The sequence below is a fragment of the Hydra vulgaris genome, chromosome 12 (genome assembly GCF_038396675.1).
Source record: "Hydra vulgaris chromosome 12, alternate assembly HydraT2T_AEP".
NCBI classification, from domain to species: Eukaryota; Metazoa; Cnidaria; class Hydrozoa; order Anthoathecata; family Hydridae; genus Hydra; species Hydra vulgaris.
Window position 1 is genome coordinate 32,503,998 of NC_088931.1, and position 27,896 is coordinate 32,531,893.

Below are 27,896 nucleotides of genomic sequence, written 5' to 3' on the forward strand. Positions count from 1 at the left end.
ATTTGCAAGAAGCAAAATTTCTGTTCAAAACCATGCCTTCAAAGCTCGAAATTGGATAAACTTGTACCCATTCAGAAAGCTATTAACTGTTTTATGTTGCATTATTTCGTTAGGCTATATAATTAGAGGTTATGATAAGATTACTTTGTATAATCTTTTATTTAATGCAGATCAAATTGTAAGATCTGCATTAAATAAAAGATTATACAAAGTTTTAGCAAACTTTTTGCCTAATCTTCTTTTTATAATCTCGCTAAAACATTTTCTACAGCAAATAGCTTATAGTTTTTGCCAAAAAATGTAAGTTTTTTTCTTAAGACTTCAGCAAAAAAACTTACAGTTTTTCAAGTCTTCCCAGGAGACCCGTACGGTTTTTTGTCAATGCATAAGTTTTTTTATTTAGATAACTTGTGCAAATTTTTTTTAGACAAATGCATGTACTTGTTACATTACCATTTATCATTCGCAACAAGACTCGAAAACTAGTTACTTTAGTGGAACATAAACAGATTATGTATGAGTAAAAATTAGTTAAAAACTATTAAAAGGTGTTGGATAGTTGTCTAACATAAAAGCACAAAATACAAGCAAAAATTTATTATTAATAATTGTTTTTGTATATTTCACCAATAACCAAGTAGAACAATAGGCAAGGGGCAGGTAGAACTAAGTGCACTGAGCTGAATGTTATAAAGAAACAGGTATCCAAAATTACAAAGCGATAAAAGATTGGGGATAAAAAACATACAGAAATAGAAAGGTAATATGAAACAATTAATGTGAAAAATGTGTAGACAGCATGGCATAGTTGAAGCTAAAAAACTATGTATATTTGTGTGTTCACTTAGAAAATACACTAAGAGGCTTAAATGAGATAAGAAGTCTGAATGTGAAGAGAAATGTATCATTCAAAGATGTACAACAGAAAAAAATTTTATATACAACTAGTAAATCAAAAAAAAAATCTTTTTTCAAATCCATGCTTTATGCAAGCAGAATTCTATTGGGCCTAGAAATTCTTTTTTTGTTATCTTTTGTAGAAGGAAAAATTACTGTTTTTTTTTTTTTTTAATTTAAAAATTACTGTTTTTACTAAATTTTTGTTTTTTAACTTAATAACTTAAGACTTAAAAAACAATAGGTTTTGAATCGCTGCGCTTTAATGTCTTTGAAACTGCAAATAATTTGCAAATCAATGATTTTTGTGACGTAATACACAATTCATATCAAATAAATAAAATGTATGGGAAAATACAAATTAAACTTTTGTTAACTTAATTAACTTTTTTTGGTCAAATTTTTCCATTTCCTTGTATTGTCATCGAAAATGATTAAGTGTGCAAAATTTGAGCAAAATTGGTTGAGAAAAAAGCTTTCAAAAATTGATTTCAAATTTTGTGGCACACAAACATATGTATATATATATATATATATATATATATATATATATATATATATATATATATATATATATATATATATATATATATATATATATATATATATATATATATATATATATATATATATATATATATATATATATATATATATATATATATATATATATATATATATATATATATATATATATATAGAAAGTAACCTTATATGGAAAAAAGAAATGATAAATGGTTACAAAGCAAATATATTAGAAAAGGTATTTAAAAGAAAAACAATAAAAAATTGGATAGTGGTGGGATTTAAACTACAGACATTCCGTTTATGAAGTAAATGTCTTATCTAAATAAGTTAAACAAGCCTATAATATTGAACAAATAAATATAACTATATATTGAAAAAGTGCATAGATGAACAAACCAACACAAGTGTATAATAACATACGCTCATATGCACAATAATTTAATGTAACAAGTATATATTGCTAAAATGTAACATTATATATTTGTTACATTAAAATTAAACAAATATATTTTACAAACAGATAGCAGTTCATATTTTCGCTTTCCCCTTTAAAAAAACAAATTAAATATAGGAAAATCATTATTTTCAATGTTGACTTAAAACTGTTTTGTTTTTTTGCTTTGCCTTAGCCAATTTTGTTGCTTAAAATAGCAACCAACCTAAAGAAACAAAAAAAAAAATTACACAAATTATTAAAAATATGATTATTTTTATTTATTTATTTATTTTTTTAATTTATTTTAATTTCTTACTTTTTCTTTCTTTGTTTTTGAAATTTAGTTTTTTCCAAAGAAATAAAAAAGTTATGCGTGGAGATACAAGATGAAAAGCCGCACAAGTCTCCTGGAAAAACTGAAAATAGTTTTAAAAGTAGAAAGATTCTATTGCAAACGTTAAGCCAGTGATTATTGCAAATGTTAAACAAAAAAATAAGTTATAAAAAACATAAATCAAAAAAAGTTCAAAGAAATTTCTCTCTAAAAAAAATAATTTGAGCATACACTTAAACTTAAGAAAATATATTTAGATTTATTAGACCAAACTTTTTTCTTTCACTTTTTATTGCAAAACAATTTGAATGAAAAAATTGAATGAAAACATCAACTTAAAAATCATTTAAATAAAAAAAATAATTATACTTAAGTTTTTAATAGTATGCTAGATCAAGAAACAATAAATTATAAAAAATGTGGTATCTAATGTTTTTTTGCTTTGATTTTACTTGTTTGGTCTATAGATTGTAGACTCTTACAGTCTATAGGTATGTTTTAATGCAAGTATGAAGCTTAAGGTTTTATGACAATAATGTTTTAATTTATTAATTAGAACAATTTTATTGATATACTTTATTTTAAACACAATTAATCATATTAAAGTTATTAACTGTATAAAACAGCAATAAAACAATGTCATGAAGTTGTTTTATTGTTGTTTTAGTTTTTTACAATAACAATTCAATACACTTTTAAAATAATATGTAATAACCCGCCCCCCTACCGCAAAGTGGTGCCAGAGGTTGTTTTTTTTTTCGCAATTAGATATTTTTGGTTTACTTCAAGCCCTGATATATATATATATATATATATATATATATATATATATATATATATATATATATATATATATATATATATATATATATATACATATATATATATATATGTATATATATGTATATATATGTATATATATGTATATATATGTATATATATGTAAATATATGAAGACCTCAGTGGAAAAACCAGCGTTGTCACATTTAAAAAGTATTGAGAAACTATTTATTGATCATTAATAAAAGTCTTTATTTAAAGCAAATGAAACTAAGCAATTTAAAAAAATTTATATTATAATTGTTTTATTTAAAATTTATTCATAACAAAACATTTTGTAATTTTTTATACAAAATTTTTTTTTTGTTTGCTTTAAATAAAGACATTTGTTAATGATCAACAAATACTTTCTCAATACTTTTTAAATGGGGAGTTTGTTTATATAAGAAGCCGTGGCACAGTGGTAGCACACTTGCCTCAGAAACAAAGGATCTGTGGTTCAAACCCCACCTCTGGGCAAATTTTTGCGACATCAGTTAGGAAGGAGGCATGAACTTTCAATTAAATGCTCATCCGCGGTGCTCTGTGATAAGACCGTAAGGACTTCTAAGGGCACCTAAATAAAATGAAAAAATATATATATATATATATATATATACAAGCTTTTGCTTACTATTTTTGCTTATCTTTATAGCATAAAGCTTTTTCAGAAAAAAAAAGGAAATGCCAAACCCTCAGTTTATATAGTAGCACTCCTTTGTGGCAGCTTGCTATAAGATAGTCGGCGTATGTACTGAAGGTTTGACAACTTGACCACGAATGTTTAGATGTTTTGATGCTATAAACATTTCAAAAATGTGCTGAAAAATGAAATGCTGAACTAAATTTAATTAGGAAGAAAATTAAAAAAAAAATCCTTTCACAAATTATTTAAAACTGTTACATATATTATTTTTAAATTGCTTAAACATTTATTTTTTCAAAAAAGTTGCAAAAAAACTTGTTTAAAAAATAACATAGTGTTTATAAAATAGTAATGAACTTATTTAAAAAATAATTAAAATAGTTTGAACTTATTCATGTCTATCGTAACTGAAAGTAAAAAAAAATCTTTTAAAAATTAAATAATGAAAATTAAAAAAAATTAAAAAATTGTAAGATAAAAACATTACAAAATACTTCAAAACTTTTACATTAATCAACAAAACGCAAGTAAAAAAAGTTACTATATATTCTTATATAACTTATATAGAATATTTCCACACTCGTTCTTAGCAACTAGTTGCAAAATGTTTTGAACTAATTCATATTTTAAAGTAACATAAAAAAAAAAATCTTTCAAAAAATAGTTGTTTAAAAGTTTTTAGAAAGACATGAAAAAATAGTTTCAAACATTTAAACTTATAAAAAATACATGCCTACATAAAAAAAATTTATACATAACATTTTTTGTTACTTTATACAAAAATAAATATAAATAGCATTTAATTGTTGATCTTTTTTATTGTTGATCTTTTTTATTTTGCCTTTGCGTAAAATAAAAAAGATCAACAATTAAGTGTTATTCATAAAGTAACAGTTATTTTATTGCATTTAAATTGTTAAAACACTAAAACAGCCATGGTCAAACTGTAAAGAAAATAACACGTAAGCATGGTAAGTTACAGCATACAATTGCACGCCATTCCTGTCCAAGCCTATATCTATCTATCTATCTATCTATTTATCTATCTATCTATCTATCTATCTATCTATCTATATATATATATATATATATATATATATATATATATATATATATATATATATATATATATATATATATATATATATATATATATATATATATATATATATATATATGTATATATATATATATATATGTATATATATATATATATGTATATATATATATATACATATATATATATATATATACACATATATATATATATACATATATATATATATATAATACATGTGCAAGAAAAAATTTGCATGGACATTTTAAAGGATATTTATTTAACTATTGTATTTCGATATTGAATGTTATATATATTTTGTAAAAACATATATTAATATTCTTGAATTTTACTTAAGAAAGTTTGTGAAGTTTTGTACGTGAGAACACATGCACTTTGCATTTTACGCTCAACATCAGCTCTTGCACAGTATTCGGTTGGACTTTCTTGGTAGCTTTAATCCATTTATTTTTGAAGTCTTTAATGTTTTTGGCTTTTTTTACATTGAACCTTAGTTTTCTTTTGACAAGAGCCCAATATCTTTTGATAGGACGTAGTTCAGGACAATTTGGTGGATTGCAGTGTTTTTCAACGAAATCTACTTTATGTTCTCTGAGCCAGTTTAAAGCTGTCCCAGAGTAGTGACATGATGCTAAATTGGGCCAAAATAACAGGTTACCCGTGTGTTCTTAAAAACGGCAAAAAACGTTTCTTGAGCCATTCTTTTATGTTTATTTGGTGCTATTTATTCCCATAATCACAAAACAAGAGCTTCTTTCACCACATTCACAAATTGCTTACAATTGGAATTCAGTTTCTTGCCATTAACTGTTGAATAATATTGGTGTCCTGGAAGAGATCGGAAATATGCAGCACAATAAGTTTCATCGTCAATAATCAAACAAGATTTTTTGGCACATAATTCTTTATAGAGTAGCTTTGAACAACGAATTGCAACATTTTCTTACCTTTCTTTAAGACGAGGAATTTTTTTCTTTTTATAAGAAATATAGCCACAATTTCTCTTCACTCTTTGTATAGTGGAAGCACTTGTCTCAAATTTATTCGCTAAAGTTCAAAGAGAAATCTCTGGTTTTCTGTCTAAGGCATCTTTCATCTATATATACATATATATATATAGATATAGATATATATATGTATATATATATATATATATATATATATATATATATATATATATATATATATATATATATATATATATATATGTATATATATATATATATATATATATATATATATATATGTGTATATATATATATATATATATATATATATATATTTATATATATATATATATATATATATATATATATATATATATATATATATATATATATAGTGCATGTGATGAATAAAATCGCCCAATGCGATATTTCACACTTGTAAAACAGAAACATGTTATTAACGAGCACAATTATGCGCGCTCAGCATCAAGTCTTTGAGAGCAATATTCAGAGTTGGAAATTGGTTCCCAATGGGGCCACCCATAAACTACCTACGCAGTTATGAAGGGGGGGGGGCACTTAAAAGTGTACCATTGCGTACAAGAGAAAGGTGGACAACTTTATGTTTCAATTTTTTTACTGTGAAGTCCATGAAATCAGACAAAACTGGTTTGGTTTACTAGCTAATGCATTTGTCTATCTACAGAAAAATATGTTCTTTGATATTAATTAAAAAACAATGAAATGTCGCCATTTATTAAAAGTTGACAACATAACTTTGTTTTCTTTTAGAGTTAAATTAACATGTTTGATTGCAGACGTTCTAAACAACAGAAACGCTTTTAACTTAATTTAAGAAAAATAAGAGTTAAAAATCAAAATAGAATATTTTTTTTATTTACAAAAGTTGTGTGACATTTTAAAAACAATAAAGCAAAGGAATCTTATGTTTATACAAAATCTTGTGAATTAAAACTTTTGATTTTTCAAAATATTATCAAGTTTTAATTTGTTGATTTTACATTTCTATTCTCATTTGGACGAACATATTTTCAAAATAGTAAACATTCCATTATATCTGTTAGCAGGAATGACTTCATAACTTTCAATTCATTATTTGTACAAAACAGAAAACTGCTTTCTAATTTAAACTGACAAATCCTGTTAACTTGGATATATATATATATATATACATATATATATATATATATATATATATATATATATATATATATATATATATACAAAACATAAAACTGCTTTCTAATTTTAACTGACAAATCCTGTTAACTTGGATATATATATATATATATATATATATATATATATATATATATATATATTTATAGAGAGAGAGAGAGAGAGAGAGAGAGAGAGAGAGAGAGAGAGAGAGAGAGAGATATATAGTTTTTTTTCTTTGGGAAGAGCGGAAGGAAAAAAGTGATTCTTACGCCAACACATACGTCACTTTTAATTAATTTTTACTTTCATCCAACATTTTCGTGTTGGACGAAAGTCAAAACCATTAATTTAATTACAAATTAATTGTTATATGAAAAAACCACAAAAACGCAAATTTAATTGACCAGAATGTTTTTAAAAACATTCTGAATGTTTTTAACAATATAAACAATGTTTTTATTTTTATTTTTTTTAAAAAAATGTTTTAATTTTTATTTTTTTTAATAAAATGTTTTTATTTTTATTTTTTTTACTGTAAATCATGCGCGGAGTGTTGCTACATCGACTATCTTATAGCCTGACACGCAAGGGAGTGCTGCTACATCAACTGACAAATAGCCTGACTTGCAAGGGAGTGCTGCTACATCGACTGAGGGTTTGGTTGGGGCAGGCAGTCTATCATTATTAAAAAAAAAAAATTCCGGTCTTGCATTTTAATTTTTACTTTTTGTCAACAAAATATGGAAAAAACTTTCAGACAACATATAAGGGTTCTATATATATATAAATATATATATGTATGTATATATTCATATATATATATATATATATATAATATATATATATATATATATATATATATATATATATATATATATATATTCTTACATACAGGTCTTGTTTTAATAAAAAATGCTTAAGGCATTAACTTAACGCGATATTTGACATCATAAACTTCTCTTTATTTTTTATTTTATTAAAGAAATTAACTTTTTTAAATTACTGCAATAATATTACTTACCGCAAAATAAGTTAAATGTTATTTAACAACTTTTTTATTATTACTAGAAGAGAATGTTTATTTTTTTTTTAAATTAAATAATTAAATTTAATATAAAATATTTTAAAATATTTGATATTGGGGTCAAGTCATCATATTTCAACCAATTCAAAGAAAACTTTGTGGGGTATCATCTCTGATTTTTCTGGTTTTTACATATTGTTATGTACATCATGTAGATAGGTTAAATTTGAAATTTTAGACTTCCAAGTACAACGGTTCAGAATTTATAGCCAAACAGGACACAGTGGCCCCCTTCGATTTACAAATGGTCAAAACAGACTACTTTAGAGCTGTATAACCTTTTTCTCACTTTCAACAAGTGTCTCTTTTTTTTTAGAACTATTTTCTGAATAGTTCTCTCTTTAAAAAGGTGGTTTTAATTAACTTGTGTTAAATTAGAGAAAAATTCTGATCTCCTCAAATTTGGAAAAAATAATAAAATTGCTAAAATATGCCAAACTGAAACTAACTGTAGCATTTTTCTGTTCATCCACAAGTCTTTACAGATAACTTTTCTGATTAGCTACTACTGTCTGCAATACACAGGCAAAATATAGGCAGCTTGTTGCAGTTTAGAACTTAAATATATCTAAAAGCAAAATGTCCACTTGCCTAAAAAGTCCAATTTTCAGCCCTTTTGAGATGCTTGTAAATTTTTCTAACACTTTGTTTTGATCTAAGATTAACAGCATTTAAGACCATTAGACCTAACTATCTGAAAATGAAAACATTATAAACTTGTCAAATCCACACCAAAAATGCCAGCATTTTTAAATTACCCTATTTTTCAATCATCAACGGTTGTATGTGTTACTAGAAACCAGTGTCTTTCTAATCTGCCAACTGGCCTATGTAAAGGGTGCAACTAATTATAAGTCATTTCTTAATAAAAGGAAAGATATGGTTGGTTGTCCTCTCCTTGATCTGGTCTTTATAGTAGATAGGGGCACAAATAAAGGGGACAGTAACTTTTTAGAGACCTTCATTATGGTTCAAATAAAGGTCTCTAAATTAATTTAGATATTTAAGTACTTAATACCTAAACATCTAAATTAGTTTCAAAATGAAACCATTATTTCTTTAAATTCTATTTTGTAATAGGTAATCAGTGGTGTTTATATGGTCTGGACCCCCCCCCCCCCATCCACTCACTAAGGTGAGGGGGAGGGGGTTTGGGGTGGCACCTATCAAAGGGGGAAGAAGGGCAACTAACTTACAAAGATATAAACATTCATTTTCTAGCATGAAACATACATAATTCATTTTCTAATGAATATACAGTTAAGGCCATTAGATCTTTATTGCATTTTTGATGCTTTTACCATAAGATTCAGATTTTCATAGTAACTATCAAAAATGTGTGCGAGATTTTCCAGAAAATATACAATGTAATGGTCTCAAAAGGGAATTAACAAAAATATTGAATAATAATGATGATTATAAAGGTTATAAAGATGTTACCTTTTAAAGGTATAAATCATTTAGGTTACAAAAATGGGTTTTATAAACAGGTCCTTATTTTAAATGTCGAAAAGTTCTTAGTTTATGCAATAAGTGTTCTTTATTTATGCAAAAAATGTGTTCTAGTAAATATAAATCAAAACACAAACTTTATATTTATTTAAATTTATAATTGATGAGAATTTAAAGGCTGCAAGCAAATTTATTTGCTTAATTATATCTAGTATAAGTAATTTTTAAAAATTACTTCTAATCAATATCTGATATATGATAACTAAAGATTGGAGCTTTGCAATAACATCGCAAATGGCGGACGCTTTTTTCAAACGGTTGAAAATAACTTTTTGAAAGGAAAAAAGTAAAAGGAAAATGAAAACATTTATAAATTAAATGAAAAATAAAATCAACAAAAAGGAAGAATAAATAAACGTTTTAAAAGAAAAAAAGAAAAAGAAATAATAAAAAAAACGTTAATGAATGAAATATATAAAAAGAATGGCAAAGAAAGAAAAAAAAACTATTTAAACATCGGAACCACGATCGGCAAACTAAGATTTTTATTATTTTTTCATATATTTCTTTAGCTTTCTTTCATATATTTCTTTAGTTTTCTTTCATATATTTCTCAGGATTATCTATTTTATTATTTATTTATTTTTCTCCAGTTTTTTAGCATATATAGATTTACTTATTATTTTTTGTTAGTCATTTATTTATTTTTTTTTAGTTATTATTTATTTTTAATGATATATAAATTTTTTTTATACAGTTATATATTATTTTTTTTTATTTTCAATTTAGCCATTTATTACATATGTTCTATTCTACCCCGTATATTTTTTTTTTTTTAATCTTAAGTTTGTTTGTTTTTTTGTTGTTTTTTTTGCCAAAGGTAATTTTTTGTTTTGTTTGTAATGTTTGTTGTAACTTTTGTTTTGCTTTGATTTTCTCAGTGTTTTACTGTTTATATTGTATTTATTTATTTGGTCATAATATTTGCAATATATTTTGATTATTATATTATAACAACTATGATTATATTAATATACTTACTAAATCTTTATAATTTTTTTAGCAATAGTCATTTTTATGTCATCGTTAGTTTTTAAGTTTTGTCAGTTTATTACAGTTTGTAACTGTAACTTTGTAAGTAAAAACGATTACTGTATGAAAAGTAATACTGATTTATTTAAATTATTATAATTACTTTATTATTATTATTATTATTATTATTATTATTATTATTATTATTATTATTATTATTATTATTATTATTGTTATTATTATTATTGTTATTATTATTATTATTATTATTATTATTATTATTATTATTATTATTATTATTATTATTATTATTATTATTATTATTATTATTATTATTATTAATAATATTAATATTATATAAATAAACTATTTTTTTAAGGTATTTATTTGAGATTAGTATTTCAATACTATTTGTAAATAGCCATTATAATTTTTTTTCAGAATATATATGATTGATTGATATGATTGATTGAATATCAGTGATTGATTAATAGAATATTATTTTATAAGTTTATTTGATCACATAATTATTTTAAGAACTTTAATTAGTTAAAAAGATTACAATGAATTTTTAATGTATTAGTAATCAAATAGAATTATATAAAAAAAATGTAGATTTATAATATCATAAAGAAACTGTTATAAAACTAGCACGACTCAAGTTTCTAGGAACTATGATTTTTGACAAATTCAACTAGACACTAACAACCCATCGTAGCGCAAGCAACACAAATCAATCATTGACACAACACAATGATTCGATTTGCATATTTATTAGCACAGATAACTCATTAAGGAAAGCTTTAATTTGTTAAAAATTAATTTTTTTTTTTGGGCTTTAAATGTAATTGAATTCATTGGAAAGTTTATTTTTACAAAAAAAAATTTTAAGTTATATAAATTTTAAACTATAACTTTCATCAAAATTTGTATATGGGGCTTGTCAAAAACATTCTGGCTTTACTGGCACATAACCTTTGACCAAATATGTTGCTTCCTCTACCAGTTTTAAGCTTAAACAGTCACTACTTAAAAAACAAATAAAATAAATAAGGACATCAAAAAAAAAACAATAAAAAAAACTTTTTATATACATTTCATTTTCTTCAAAAAACAATGTGTTTTGATCAAAAACTATAAGTACTAAAAATTTTTATGTAAATAATTATGCACAGTAAAATATTGGAGTTTTTAATCAAAAAAAATTTGATTAAAAACTCCAATATTTTAGAGAAAAAATTATCAGTGTATTTTGAAAAGAATTTATAATGTAAGATAGTTTTAAATAGTGCGCAAGGTTATGTTGGCTTTTGTTTAAAAAAGCCAACATATCCTTGATTAATCATAAAAAAATAAATTTCATATTAATAAAAAAAGTTATTATATGTATTTTTTTAGTTATTACCTATTATTGTAGTTACACGACGGAAACCAGAATACAAACTCCATCTACATAAATACAATAAAAATTTATTTTAATAATAAATACATTTTTATTACGGTATTTTAAAAAAATTGTAAACATACATCGATGTTTCAGTTTCCTTTAATATCGTATTAGAAGAATGACGAGATTTTCAATTAAATACTGTTGTCAAAGATACGTCGTGGTCATTTACGAAAAAATAGTGTTGTAATGTTTTTTCTTATAGTAATTAATTCAACGAGTGAACAATGACTTTATCACTTGATTTATTCCGAGGAAGAAACTTATTGTGAAAATTTAAAAAATTACATTTTAAAGAGTTTTAGAGGAGCAGTCCATAAAGCACATTTACAAAATAGTTCAAAAATTTTCCTTTTATTTGCAACTGATTGATTTTTAAAGAACAGCTTTAACTTCAGCTCAAGCTGAAGCTTAGTCAGCCTATAACAGAGACTTGTAAAAGTGTAAATTAAAAATTATTTTCTGATTTTTAAAATATATATATTGTTTTTTATTTTATTTTTTTATTTTCTTTGCCGTTTAATAAAATTTACAATAAGAAAGATCGTACATTTGTAATAAATGGCTGGAGCAAGGAGAAGTCGTATATATTCTTATCGCAGATCCCCGTTTACATTGTCACTTTCAGTTTATGTAACAAGTTAAAAATTTCAAGGTCAAAATTATATAGTAAAACTCAATATATTATAAGTAGTAAATCGTATAATACGATGTATATATTTCCGCATAGTATATACAATATATAATCTTCCGTATAATAAGACGTATAATAAGTTTATATCTTTCTCCAGTATAATTTTCAAAAGCAGCATGGAGAAACATCTTTAAAACAACATTGACATAAAGGAATGTAGATTTAAGTTTTTTTTATTTCACAACTAAAAGTAATTTGGTTTTCTGGTTTCACTGGTACCAATTTTAATCGAGTGGGAAAATCAATACTCTCATCGCTTAGGTAGATTTATAAAAGTTTTTGGGTGTGCTATGTAATTGCAAAAAAATCCATAATTAGAAGATAGACGAGGAATTTAAAACGAGAGAGAAGTAGAACTTAAACTTGGCTTCGCCTTTAAGTTCAACTAAAACTCTTCAGCCGGTGATGTCTGATTTCTCAATAAACGCCCATTTTTCTTGTTGGCGTTCGCACCCTCTTTATTTTTTACAAAGTACTTGTGGGTGCCCACTGATATCATAGCTTCTTTTCAAACTTTTCAAAATTGATATAATCTACTGTCCGAAAATAAACCGAGAGCTATACAGTCTATTCGTCACTTCTAAATCAATTTCAACAGCTTAAAGTATTTCGATCCTTTTGTTGAATCTTTTATAATTGTGCCGAAAACATTCGTTATGACTATCATCACGAATATTTTCAGCCAATTCATTTTTGAGAGGTCTACTAACTTCTACTATAGTGTTCCGCTCATGCGTTTTGTCATTACTCAGCTATTTCAAGGCTACCTTGAAGTTTAAACGCATAGCTCATATATACAAATATATAAACACAATTGACAACTTAAAAAAAGAAATTAAAAACAATGCAGCTAACGGTTTTTATTTTATTGAAATGCATACAAAAGTGTTTATTGTTGTGTTTTGTATTTTGGTTTTTTATTCTAAAAAATAGATGCAAGATATAAAAATACTATATTTTGCCATTTTATTTTAATTTTTATAATTAATTTTTTTTTTGTTTTATCAACTTAAAAAAAAAGTAGTTTCTTGTTGGCTAGCCCCTCCAAAAATCCTGGCCGCCTATGCTATGTGTAAAGACGGGCCTATATATATATATATATATATATATATATATATATATATATATATATATATATATATATATATATATATATATATATATATATATATATATATATATATATATATATATTAGACCATTTCAAAATTGTATTTAAAAAAAATTATTTTTGAACTTTATTTGGGCTACCCTTTGATTTGATGTGGTTTGTGGTCAGGAAAATTAGTTCAAAATTGCAAACTTAAATAATGTGTTTCAGGAACAGCTCAATTAACTTTACTTTTTAACAGCTCCCTATTATTTTGACAAAAGAAGTTTTTTCAAAAGTATGTCATGTTGGGTCTTAAAAGTAGTGACATAAAAATTAAAAAAAAATGATAACTTCATACTACAATTATTATTTTAGATTTAATTGTAAAAACCATGGTTTTTTAACTAGAAATAAAAAAAGTGCGTTTTTACAATTTTTTAATAAAAATAAGAATTTTTTAATTTGTTTTTTATAAAACAATTGTTATTTTTGAAATTTATATATTGTTTTGCTTCTTTTGAGTACCAGGTTGACCTACTTATAAGGAACTTTTTTTTTTAATTTTAGGACCCCATTGAAAAGTAAACTTAATTGAGCTGATCCTGAATATTGGAACTTTAATGATTTAAATTTTTTCATAAACTAACAACATTTAAACATCCAGCCACTTTATTATTAAAAAATATTTTTTTTGAACTGGTCTAAAATATATATATATATATTTTATATATATCTATATATCTTTTAGACCAAAATATATATATATATATACTTTTTTTTTTAATAATAATTATTTTACTAATTTTTTGTATCTATCAGGGGCTCTTCTAGACCGTTTTCGATAGCGTCGACCGTATTTGGGGGCCGCCCAAATTAAAATTTGAGGACCTTTTTTTTATTTATTTTTTAGGTTTTTACGGCAAATATTGCTTTTTTGCTAAAGTTCGCCGGAAAGATGGGGTACCGCCGCCCAATTTTTTTTCCTAGAATAGGCCCTGTATATATATATATATATATATATATATATATATATATATATATATATATATATATATATATATATATATATATATATATATATATATATACATATATATATATATATATATATATATATATATATATATATATATACATATATATATATATATATATATATACATATATATATATATATATATATATATATATATATATATATATATATATAGAGAGAGAGGGAGAGTGAGAGAGAGAGAGAGAGAAAAAAAGTGGGAGAGAGAGAGATACAGAGAGAGAGAGAGAGATAGAGAGTAGAGATGTGGAGTAAACTTTTCAGCATTCTGTTGTAATACATACATCTTATGCATAGAGTCACATAACAAGTTTTTAAGAGTTGCATAAATTAACCTTTATGTGTCAAATGTCCTGTGTTCGTAGCTGTACTGCTCATACTTATAACTCTTTTCAAATGAAAAAATATAAAAATCTTAAAACATACGGAAATTTATACGTTTACATCGGAGATAAGCTTCTAAGGCCCCACCCAGTGAAAAAGCGCACATGGGATACGCGTGGATTTTTTCCATATGTAACCTGTGTGGGGATTATTATTTTGTCCCATGTGGGTTTCATATGGTAAATCCCATATGGGATACGCGTGGGTTTTTACCATATGTAACTCATATAGGGATTATTATTTTGTCCCATGTGGGTTTCATATGGTAAATCCCACATGGGTTTTATGAGGTAAATCCTACATGGAATATAGGTGGAAAAAAGTACATGTTATAGATCTTAAATTCCACACATTTTAATCCAAATGGTATAAAAGTAGTCAATACTAGACAAATGAAAGTCTGAATGCTTCTATGATAATTTTTAAAATTCTTTTAATTTAAAAATTACTTAAATAGTAATTTAAAATTAATCATCGAAGCTTTCAGAGAGGCTGAACTTAATCTGGTATTTGCTTCTTTATCCCATTTGGTATTCAAAATGTGTAGCATTTTTGATCTTTAACATGTGATGTTTTCCACCTATAAACTATGTGGGATTTACCTTAAACTATTATGACGAAATTTTATAAAATTAAAAAACGTGTTGCAAAATGAATTTATTTTAAAATAAATGCTATTAATCAATACATCTAAAATGAAAATTAAAAATATTATTTTTTCTTTTGCGATTTACACGCCGTTTTTTGTCGATTGAATTAATTATATCGCTTCGGCTTGCATAATACCAAGGTTTTTAGTATCTTCTAACTTTCTTCAAACATTTTCTAAAAAAAAAAATATATAAATAAAATTATATATAAATATATAAATATATATATATATATATATATATATATATATATATATATATATATATATATATATATATATATATATATATATATATATATATATATATAGAGAGAGAGTGAGAGAGAGAGATAGAGAGAGAGAGAGTGAGAGACAGAGAGAGAGAGAGAGAGAGAGAGTGAGAGACAGTAAGTGAGAGAGAGAGAGAGAGAGAGAGAGAGAGAGAGAGAGAGAGAGAGAGAGAGAGAGAGAGCAATTTTAATATTAATTTTTATTATTAGCCAGGTTGAAGTCATTAATGACTACAATATTTCACAAATAATTATTTCCTAATTTATTACTTACAATGACTAACGTATTATGGGTAATTGAACACATATTATGCGTTATGAGCTTGAACCCATGAGGAGAATCCTGAAAAAAAAGTGATCAATTAGGATAAGTAGTTAAACAAAAATGTAAAAACCTACTTTTTCAATGATGTAGACGTTGGGTGCAATAGCCACTGGATGCAAAAGTATCTTTACTTTTTCGTCACACACACGGCCTTCTATAATAACAGGCCTTGACATCGCGCAAAATGCCGTAAAAACTGAAGGCCGATTAAAACTTCGCTTTTACTTATATTGATACATTTTTATATTAGGTAGGGTGTAATGGTAGTCTATGTTTTCTAATAATAATCTCTAGTAAAGACGGAAATATAAAAAGAAAACCAAAAAATTGTTAAAAGATAATCATATTTTTCGTATTTCAAATTTCATTAATAATATTTATGTAATATTAAATAGTATCAATAACAAACAGAACCATAACAAAGTATATATCTATATATTAGAAAGATAACTGTATTTTTAATTTTTTTTGCTAAAAATGGTAACAATAAAAATCACCAACAATAAAAAACACCAACAAAAGTTGATTCAAGCAAAAAAAAAGTTTTATCAATATATCTCAACAGGGTAAATATTTACATATCCAAACATATTGAGAGACATATAGGCTAATGAGAAAATAAAAAACATAACAAGTAAATAGCATAATAAATTACAAAACTAATTTTCACATAAATTATGAAAGCTTTAGTATTTTGGGAGTGGTAATTAGTGAGTAATTCTTTAGCAGAATATTAGAACATACTCTGCATTGTTTTTATGTGATTTTAAATTTATATTTAGCAGCAATGAGTTGAAACTGAGTAACACAAAATGTTCTGCATAAAGGGTCAGTAGCACCTTGAAAAAAAAAAGCAAAATATTGACCATTAGACAAAAGTATCAGAAGGAATTTCAAGTCCGCCTCTGTTTAGGCTATACAAATTACTTCCATATTTATAATAATAATTGGTAGAATCATCATAAATTTTTATTTCGCTTTTTTGCACATAGCCAGCTATGTAAACTATAGCCACTAATGTAGATTTATTAACTGAGCTTTCAAGATCATGTATATTATCCAGAAGTTCTTTTTCATCAGTAGAAATATCTCTAAAACATATGTCATAAGTATGACCATCGATACCATAAACAGGAATGTCAAGTTGTAATATCAATTTAGTATGTTGAATATTAATTTTTTCAATTACAGATTTAGCGTTTATAAAGTAAGTACCTCCAGATCCCTGTCGAAGCTTAGAAAAAGCTTTTTCAAGTGGATCTGTTGAAAACCAACCTAATAAGACATACTTTGCTCCATTACTCAACAAAGTTTCTACGAGATCAATAAAGCCATAACATGAATGCGCTATTGCATTGCTAGTATCTAGCGTAAGGTCTTTTACACGCTTACCTGTAGGTTTCATAAAATTTGACAGTTCAGCAATATCTCGTAGCAGTTGTAACTGTTGATCACCAACTGGATTTCTCCGCATAATTCATTTCTAAACCGAATGCCAGCACCAGGTGCTTTGACATTAACAACATTCGAAAAAAAGTTATTTTTTCAATAAATACAGCAGTACCTTCAAATGTTTTATTTTCAATATCTAGATGCGTTCTTAATGCAGCTACTGCTTCTTCGCAAAAAACAGACAAACAAAACTTTACAGATTGTCTCTCTATTGGTTTTGGATAAACTGATTTAGCTGTAAGTTTAGAGATTTTAAAAAGACTATTGCACTCAGTTTTATATAAAGTTTCTAAATCACTCCACTTAGCCAAAGCCAGTTCTTTATTGTTCAAAAATTGAAGTTCATCAGACTTTTCTGTCAACCAATTGTTTCGTATAGATTTTAAGAGATGCACATAATCATACAATAAATATATACCTGATGTTGTTAACCATGGTTTACTATCAACTGTTTTAAACATTCCAAAAAATCTTTGATTTACACGGTTACCATCAGTAATTATTACCAGTGTCTTACTATTTTCAATATTATTTATCGATCAACAATTTGTTGACATTAAGCAAACTGAAATTCAGAGGAAAGATTTGCAACAGGTTAAGCTCTACATATAAATTCTGGACCTCCAAAAAGATATTTAATCATACATGATAAAATTGTTTTAGCTAACTTTTCAGGGTAGTTTACTGCTTGAACAAACAAAGCACCTCTTTGGTAAAGTAATGAAGCTTTTACATAGACCTCATCAATTAGTAGTATGGAAGTTCTTTTCAATGGATTTAAATTCATAAAAATACTATTTATGAAACTTAGGTCCTCCATTGAGCTTATTTTTGAAGTCAATCGTGTTAAAAACCTTATACTTGGCAACTTGTAGTCAATACACAAACAATCATATAAACTTCGTATAGAATATTTGACTGAAGCGAACTTTCTTTATTTTTTAAAAATCTAACTGCTTCAAATAAAGCTGATTTCGTTTTTATTAACTTTAATTTGTTTACAGCTAAAGATGAAATATTACAAGTTGTGCCATTATGGTTAGCTACAAATGAATAATCACTGAAAATTACTAAAATAAATAATGGAACACCAAGTTTGTACATTTTTGACTGTATGTGTAAACTTTTTTCATTAAGCTGGAAAACAATAACATCGTTATTATCACTTAACAAAGATTGAATATCGTCAAATATAAGTTCATCCTCTTAGAGAAAATCATTTAACTCATCTGGTAAAATGCTTCGAAAACCGCTTAAAGTTACAGTTTTTCTAACTTTACTTGCTGGTGTGGCTAAACAACTAGGCGGAATATTTTTAAAAACAGATGGTGGGTTTAAAGGTCGTTGCTTCCCATATTTGCTTTCAAAAGGTACTTCATTTGGCCAATGAAGTTGACATACTGCTGTATAGTCTGTAACAATAAAACCAGTTCTTGGGATAGCTTCACTACATCTTTTTCTCTCCTCTAGATTCTTCGGGAATTTATAAATTGATATTTTTGTTGTTGTTGAGTATTGATATTTTTGTTGTAGTTGTAATTGATATTGTAGTTGTATAAATTGATATTTTTGTTGTAGTTGAGATGTAAACAATTTGTTGCACGATGTCAAGGCCTGTTATTATAGAAGGCCGTGGTCGCACATAATATAATATTCTGAAACTAATAAACAAACATCTAAATTTCTATAAGTAAATTTATTCTTTGATCATTGCCTTCATATCCTATCTTATTTTCATATGATAATCTATTATGGTATTATTTATATAACATATCGCAACAATATTATTAAATTTGTGATGTTCAAATATCATATGAACATTCTCTAACATGTTCATATGATATTTGAATATAGTTCTTGAGTATATTATCTGCAAACAATTGACTGATGCAAGTTCTTATGTTGTCAAAAACCAAGCATGCATGCATGGGACACTGCAGTGTCCCACAAAGAAATGCTGGTTTGAAAGTCAAATTTTCTTTAATTAAAAAAAAAAAAAAAATAGGGGGGAGATAGGGAGGTTTCTGTAACTTTTTTTAGGCTTCAAAACTTTTAACTTTATATATAATAAGGTTTATAAAACTTAAGGGACTTACAAAGTACATTGAGGAACAAAAACAGGATACTTACAGAAACTTTTCAATTTTTAATCTGGAGTACCACAGTGTAATTGGGAATAAAGTATTCCAGTATTCAAAATAATATGATCTAAAGTAATATATAAATTAAATAAAATGCTTTAAAATGCATGCAGTTATACATATAACTCCTGATAGTTAACTATATGTATAACTAGTTATACCTAAAATTTATTATATAAACTTATTTTTTAAGGTTATGCTTGAACAAATTAGTACCAATTAATTCAAATTCAAGATTTAGTCCAAGTTCAAGTTCTTATTTGTTCATTGTTTTTTCACTATTTTATATTTATTTGTTCAAATTTGTTAACTAGTACTAATTCTTACTACAGTAAGAATATTTATCATTGTTGAACGTGATTTTATTAGTAACTTAATTTTACTTTCAACATATTTTGACAACACCCTTTACATTTTAAATGATGACAGCTTTACTTTTCTATTGATGTTAAATTTATTACGTTTCAATAACTCAGATTGAATTTTAACTGAACTATTGTAAGCTTTGTAAGGGTTTGTTGTATATCAAATGGTGTTGTAAATAAAATAAAAATAATATATATATATATATATATATATATATATACATATATACATATATATATACATATAAATATATATATATATATATATATATATATATATATACATATATACATATATATATACATATAAATATATATATATATATATATATATATATATATATATATATATATATATATATATATATATATATATATATATATAGTATTTAGGCTATGGGATCATCCATAAATGATGCCAGTAGATAGAGGGGCAGTGTGAGTTTAACAATAATTGACAATGGGGAGGGGATGTTAAGACCAAAATATTGTCAATTAAAAAATTGAATTAAAAAAAAAGTAACATATTTTATTTAAAAGTAAAACAATTTATGCTAGCTATGAGCAGGTTTTAGAGGTATTTACACCAACAATGTGGTCTAAAAACTACTTGCTTTTGTTGCTTAAAACTGTAGAGGATCATAGGAAAAATAATTTAAATTCAGAAATTAGCTTGCTTATCTGAAAGAACAATTTATGTTTTTTTTTTTTACTTTTAGTACTGTTGAGAATAAATGTATAATTGAACCAGAAAAAAATCGATGGTATATGCATTTTTTATATTAAATTAACAATTCAGATATACCATCATAATATGATAACAAAAACTGACATTATTTTCAATGGGAGATGGCAAAAAATTGACTGAGTTTGATAAAGGGTGAAGGTGTTCAATAAATGGGTCATCATCTGACATCATTATGCATAAATGACCCAATGATTTAGGTAAAATAAGTAATCAATTTGCAATATTTCTCTTTAGAAAGTGTAAGAAAAAAGCATTGTTATGCTGAGAACCTACCAATTGAGCAAGCTTTGACCACCTATTTTATAAATTTGAGAGACAGAAGCGGAAGTGCGAATCGCAAAAGAACTAATAACAATGCTCTAAATTGATTTTAACTTTGTAGACTAACATTATTATAGTATTTAGAAATAATAAATGAAGTTTACATGATTTTTATAATTTGTATTTATTTCCATTTATTATCAGTTGTCAGTCTCTATTTTATAAAATGAATTAAAAAACTATTTATTTATAGTATAATAATAATACATAAATACTAGTTTCCTAATGCTATTATCATCACAATGTTAATGGTATTCGTTTTAAAGTAAAATTTTGCATCAATTTTATTGTTTTAATGTTATATATATATATATATATATATATATATATATATATATATATATATATATATATATATATATATATATATATATATATATATATATACACATATATATTATATATATATTATTTTTACTTATATATATATTATTTTTACTTATTTACATTTATTTTACCATTTGATATGCAACAAACTCCTACAAAGCTTACAATAATTCAGTTAAGATTCAATCTGAGTTATTGAAACGTAATAAATTTAACATCAATAGAAAAGTAAAGCTGCCATCATTTAAAATATAAAGGGTGTTGTCAAAATATGTTGAAAATAAAATTAAGTTACTAATAAAATCACGTTCAACAATGATAAACATTCTTACTGTAGTAAAAAATAGTACTAACTGATAAATTTGAACAAATAAATATAAAATTAACAAAACCAATGAATAAATAAGAACTTGAACTTGAACTTTAACTAAATCTTGAATTTGAATTAATTGGTACTAATTTGTTCAAGCATAACCTTAAAAAATAAGTTTTTATATCAAATTATATGTATAACTAGTTATACATATAGTTAACTATCAGGAGTTATATGTATAACTATATGCATTTTAAAGCATATTATTTTATTTAAACATTACTTTAGATCATATTACTTTGAAAACTGGACCCAGAGGCTTTATTCCCAAAAACACTGTGGTACTCCAGATTAAAAATTGAAAAGTTTCTGTAAATATCCTGTTTTTGTTCCTCAATGTAGTTCGTAATTCCCTCAAGTCTTAATAGGTACGTGAGTAAAAAATTTTAAATTGTTTGAATACTATAATGTTACATATCATTAGAAAGAGGATTATTACAGTATTTTAAAGGTGAAAAAATTATCAAAATCGAACAATTGGTTCAAAAGTTATGATGGTTTAAGTAGCGATTTTTTCTATATATGGATTTGTTGAAGAAACTGTGGTCAAAATAATGTTTTTCTTCACTTAAATTGTCATAACTTTGCCAATTCTTATCAAAATACAAATATCTTGGTGTCAAAAGATAGGTGTAAGAGTGGGTTACAACTTTATGTTAAACTCTAACCACCGGGTGTATCGGATGGACAGAGGGGGCACCAAACCACCACCTGTACAAAACATGTCATCTTTCTAACCAAGTATAGCAAAAACATATAATAAAGTCTTTCATGTGATTATTACATTAACAGAAGTAAGGACCATACAGTATAGTTAACGAGCTAGCCATTTTGTTTGGTTAACAAACAAATTTTCTGTTTCAAAATAAAAAATAAATAAAATATTAAAAAATAATAATAATATAAAACTATTTTAAAGAAAATACAATATATTTTTGTCTTGGCTTTTAGTGAATGATTAAAATAATTAATTCCAAAAATGAAACTGTTTTAACCATTTTTAACGATAGACACCACGTGAAGGTAAGCCAGAGCCGTCTTTCAAAAAATTTAACAAGTCACAACACTTGCTGTATTATTTAGGCAAGTCACAACACTTGCTGTATTATTTAGGCAAGTCACAACACTTGCTATATAATTTATGCAAGTACAACACTTGCTATATTATTTAGGCAAGTCACAACACTTGCTGTATTATTTAGGCAAGTCACAACACTTGCTATATAATTTATACAAGTCACAACACTTGCTGTATTATTTATGCAAGTCACAACATTTGCAATACATTTTTGGCAAGTCACAACACTTGCAGTGTTATTAAATTAATTAAATTGTAACTCACTGGAAACAACATCAGCAGCAAGCTGGATCTTTTTCATGCAATAGTTAACAGCTTCATTATCAGTTTCATCATCTTTCCAGTAAGAAATGGTGTAAATGAAGTCATTTTTTCTTTTATTAACTTTTTTTACTCTGCCGCGATATAAAACACTTTTGCATGTCTTTGGATCGTACCATTCATGTTCTAGTTTCTTCCCAACAATTCTATCTGACATGACATCTTCTAAATCAAATAGTTGGTCATTGGATAAGTGCTTATATGAATTAATAATCTCTTCAAAATTTAATTTAGATAGGTCACACTCTAACTTTCTTTTTTCTTTTTCATCCATTTTTTGGCGCTTGATTTTTTGTCTTTTGCAAATCTCATCTCCTACTTTGCATCGATAGAGTCGATTTGTAAATCTGTTTTTACGTGCTACATTAATTGACCATTTAACAATCTTTTCTCTTAAACTTAAATCTAGAGTGTCTAGATAGTCAACAGTCCTATTCTTTTTTGATCTAAGAACTGTATTTGATAAAGAACTGTATTTGAAAACTAATAGTAAATGACTAAATACTAAATTAATTCATATAATAGGGATATAACTGACTGATCCTCTGTAAAGCAAGTTCATCTAAACAAATTAAATTAACTTTATTTTTACAAAGCAATATAAAAATTTGCATATAGTAAGTCATTTGTGTGTATATATATATATATATATATATATATATATATATATATATATATATATATATATATATATATATATATATATATATATATATATATATATAATAAAAATAACTACCTAGCTATTGAAAAAAGAAAGTAACTAACTGATGTTGTTGGCTGACGCCATTTCACAACTTAGAGCATCTAAAACAGCGAAAGAAATATTTAAGTTATACATAAAGGTTTAGATAGTGGCCAAATAATAATTTAAAATTAATTTAATAAATTTATATAAAAATAACTTATTTATTAGTTATAAATTATAACCTAAAGGCTTTCCTTGTTAAATAAAGACAACGTTCAAACTTCAAATTAAATATGATCCATAACTAATTTGATTCATATATAAACTATATTATGAATATGATACAAAATACTATGTAAAACCTTTATTTTCTTTCTCCATTTTGTTTCTAAATGAAATATAAAACTTAAGTCTTATTTTATTATTTACTAAAAATCCTTTTAATAAAACAATTTTGTTTAAATTTACATATTTTTAAATCATATTTTCACTATAAAGTATCAAGGTTTATAATATCAATTTATGAAATAAGTTAAATATTGCTAATAATATTATTAATATGAATGTTATATATAAAAAAAATACCAATAATCGAATTTTACGTAGGGGAGAAATACTCCCGACGTAAACATTAGCCCGTAAATAGACCTGCATAAAGTTTGTCGCATTTTTTAATCGTGAAAATTTGTCGTGAATAGTAAAGTTTTTGAATTCCTGGTGTTGTTAAAGTAAATAAACTTATTGTGAAATTAAACAAAGAAATGTTTAACAAGCTTAGTGATAAATTATCATTTGTTAATGCTGCAGAAATAAATCCTTATGAAGGTAGAGGTTTTAGTTTTTTGAGTTATTATGTAATATCGATAGTGGGAGTAAGTCCCATAAAAAAGTAAATCTCCTCTTATAAGCTTTAATACTCATATAAAAAAATCCTTAAATTAAGGATTTTCTTATATGAGAATAATTATCCCCTTTTCAAAACTAAGTTATTAAAAAGAACCATTTTAATGATAAAATGAACTTTTTTGGTGGTGTTTTGTGGAAGAGTAATTCTCCCCTTTTTAAAGTTTTTGCTAAAAGTGTAAGTTTTACCTTTGTCAAGTTTTTTTGAAACAATAAATCCCATATTTTAAGGATTTTTTTCATATGAGAGTAATTCTCCCCTTTTTAAAGTTTTTGTTTTAAGAGTAAGTTTTACTTTGATCAGGTTATTTTTAAAATAATAAATCTTCTCTTTTAAGGATTTTTTTTATATGAGAGTAATTTTCCTCTTTTCAAAATTAAATTATTAAAGAGAATCATTTTATTAATAAAATTAACCTATTTTGCGGTGTGGAAGAGTCATTCTCCCCTTTTGTAAAGTTTTTGTTGTAAGAGTAATATTTACTTTTGTCAAGTTTTATTTAAAAGAGTAAATCTCCTCTCTTAATAATTTTTTTCATATGAGAGTAATTCTCATCTTTTTAAAGTTTTTGTTATAAGAGTAAGTTTTACTTTTGTCAAGTTTTTTTTTAAACAATAAATCTCCTCTTTCAAGGTTTTTTTTCATATGAGAGTAAATCGCCCCTTTTTAAAATTAAATAGTTAAAAGAACCATTTTGTTGATATTATGAAACTTTTTAGTGGTTTTCTGTGGTGAATTAAAAACAAAAATTACATTATTTTTTTTCAGCATTGTCATCAATTGATCTGTAAATATGATTTATCGTGTCTTTGGGAAAGTTTTGGAGACAGACAAAATAGAAATGATGAAGATGCTGTTTTAACTAAATCACATCTTCTTACAAAAAAGAATATTTCTGATATCAACAGAGCAGTAAAAAAGGGATGTTGACTTCACCCTGATGATAGCATTTCAACTTTTTTACTTGTTCAAAAGTTGAAGTCTGAAAATTTTAATAGCATTCTGGTTTATAAGCCACAAGGACAGCAAACTGTTATCGGCCCAAAAGTGTATGACGACATTGACCTTAATAAGGATTCCTTTGTGGTTGGTATACAAACAAAGCATCAACTATCAATGTTTAAAAAGCATTCATCACAAATTGTTTGTATTGATGCTACACACTGCACCAATCAGTATGCATTTCCTCTTGTAACTTTACTAGTTCGAGATGATTTTAAAAGGGGTTATCCAGTAGCTTTTCTTATATCTAACCATGCAGATGAACAAACCATAACACCATTCTTAGAGGAAATAAAAAGGAGATGCAATCATTCTGTAAAAGTTAATGCTGTTATGACAGATGATGATTTGTCAGGCTGGAATTCTTTTAATAATGTTTTTGGAGATGTGCGCCACTTGCTATGCAAATGGCATGTAAAACGTGCATGGCGCAATAAACTTCCTTTAGTCTGTCCATCTAATTTACAAGAAGAAGTTTTTAGGATCTTAGAGACAATCATTGACGAAAAAAACCCTGATGTTTTTTTATCAACTATGAATGGGTTTGTAAAGGCATATGAACATAAATGTCCTAACTTCATTAGTTACTTTGTTCCATACTATGCTCCTTGACATATAAAATGGGCTTCTTGTTATCGCAACTTTCAACATGCTGACACTGATACTAATATGTTATGTGAGTCATTTCATAACAAATTGAAAACACTTTATATGGAAAGACCACCTAATAAAAGGTTAGACGATTTAATCAATTTACTTTTAACAATCGAGGAAGATTTGGGAGAGATATTGTTCCATTTATCTTGGAACAATATCTCTCCCAAAAAAGTACAAAAAAAGACATGAAAAAGGAATGTTGATTTCAGATAAATGTATTATTAAATGTTCATTAACTCAGTACACAGTTAAAAGTCAATCAAAAGATGTAACATATAATGTTGACATTCTAACTGACACTTGTAAGGAAAGTTTGTGCTTAGAATCATGTCTAAATCCCACCAGTAATGGTTTGTGTCAGCATTTATATAGGTGTAATTGTAATGACATCGTAATCCTTTGCAAGCATGTTCATAAGTTACGATCATTTCTTTTAAGAACTCAAGAAAAAGTATCTTAAGCTGTTAATACTGGTAATAATCAAGTGAAGCAAAAATCAAAAACATTTATTAATGAGACTGAAAGGTTTCAAAAAAATATTGATGAAATATCTACATTAATTTCTCATCCCATGATAATAAGTTTGCAACTTCCTTCAATGAACAGACAACTGGAAGACATGATCAGTCAAGCTGAAGCCATCAAAAATATGAATTCAATTGAGATACCTGTAAAGCCACACAATAACCTTTTAAATTTTGAACCAAATAAGAAGTTGGATAATCAATGGCAGCCTAATGAATTTAAGAGAACAAGAAAAGAAAATAGGAAAAAGGAAACAAAACCATATCAATATCCTGCACAAAACCAAAAAGAAGAGATATTTCTGAAATTGTCTCAGCAACATGTTGATCTAATTCATGATAAACTAAGTACAATAATATGCGATAAGATTGAAACTTGTTACTTTACCAACACTCTCATTACGTAAGCTAATTAAATACATTTTCGAATACTTGCTACTATTCAATTTTTCTACGAATATCTTAGCTTTTAAATAAATTTTCTTATTTAAGGTAATTTGATGTTATGGATAATATATTAGACAGTAAATAAAACAATAAACTATATTTCCTTTAGTATATTAGTTATATTTGTGTGTGTATATATATATATATATATATATATATATATATATATATATATATATATATATATATATATAT

At 25.3% G+C, this 27,896-nt stretch overlaps 2 protein-coding genes across 5 annotated transcripts in view; both read right to left on the reverse strand.

Annotated features, from left to right (window-relative positions):
* Positions 1-12,037, reverse strand: part of LOC100199825 (AN1-type zinc finger protein 4) — a 43,265-nt gene extending 31,228 nt beyond the window's left edge. Inside the window, exons 1-3 of one of the 2 annotated variants that reach the window (XM_065812950.1) lie at positions 11,963-11,989; positions 11,841-11,884; positions 2,178-2,277 (exon numbers count right to left, since the gene is read on the reverse strand). The gene's annotated coding sequence lies outside the window, so the exon portion shown is untranslated. Of the gene's footprint in view, positions 1-2,177; positions 2,278-11,840; positions 11,885-11,962 lie in introns of both variants that reach the window. The other variant, XM_065812949.1, reaches the window with a different exon arrangement.
* A 3,714-nt stretch (positions 12,038-15,751) lies between these two features.
* On the reverse strand, positions 15,752-24,625 carry LOC136088665 (uncharacterized). Of its 3 annotated transcripts, XR_010642381.1 has the most exons (4): positions 24,410-24,625; positions 24,219-24,286; positions 16,303-16,371; positions 15,752-15,932 (listed from the first exon to the last, which is right to left on the reverse strand). XR_010642381.1 is itself a non-coding variant. In XM_065812953.1 (2 exons), the coding sequence occupies exon 1, from the start codon at positions 17,825-17,827 to the stop codon at positions 17,222-17,224; it is 606 nt and encodes a 201-aa protein (XP_065669025.1). In that variant the 5' UTR covers positions 17,828-20,464; the 3' UTR covers positions 15,752-15,932; positions 16,428-17,221. The 3 variants fall into 3 exon arrangements, 2 of the variants coding, with proteins under 2 accessions (XP_065669025.1, XP_065669024.1); XM_065812953.1 differs by lacking the exons at positions 16,303-16,371; positions 24,219-24,286; positions 24,410-24,625 and adding an exon at positions 16,428-20,464; XM_065812952.1 differs by lacking the exons at positions 24,219-24,286; positions 24,410-24,625 and having other exon boundaries at positions 16,303-20,464.
* Positions 24,626-27,896: the final 3,271 nt, after the last annotated feature.

Coding starts and splice junctions, on each gene's coding strand:
- LOC136088665 (XM_065812953.1), bottom strand. CDS start 17,827: ATGCGGAGAAATCCAGTTGGTGATCAACAGTTACAACTGCTACGAGAT.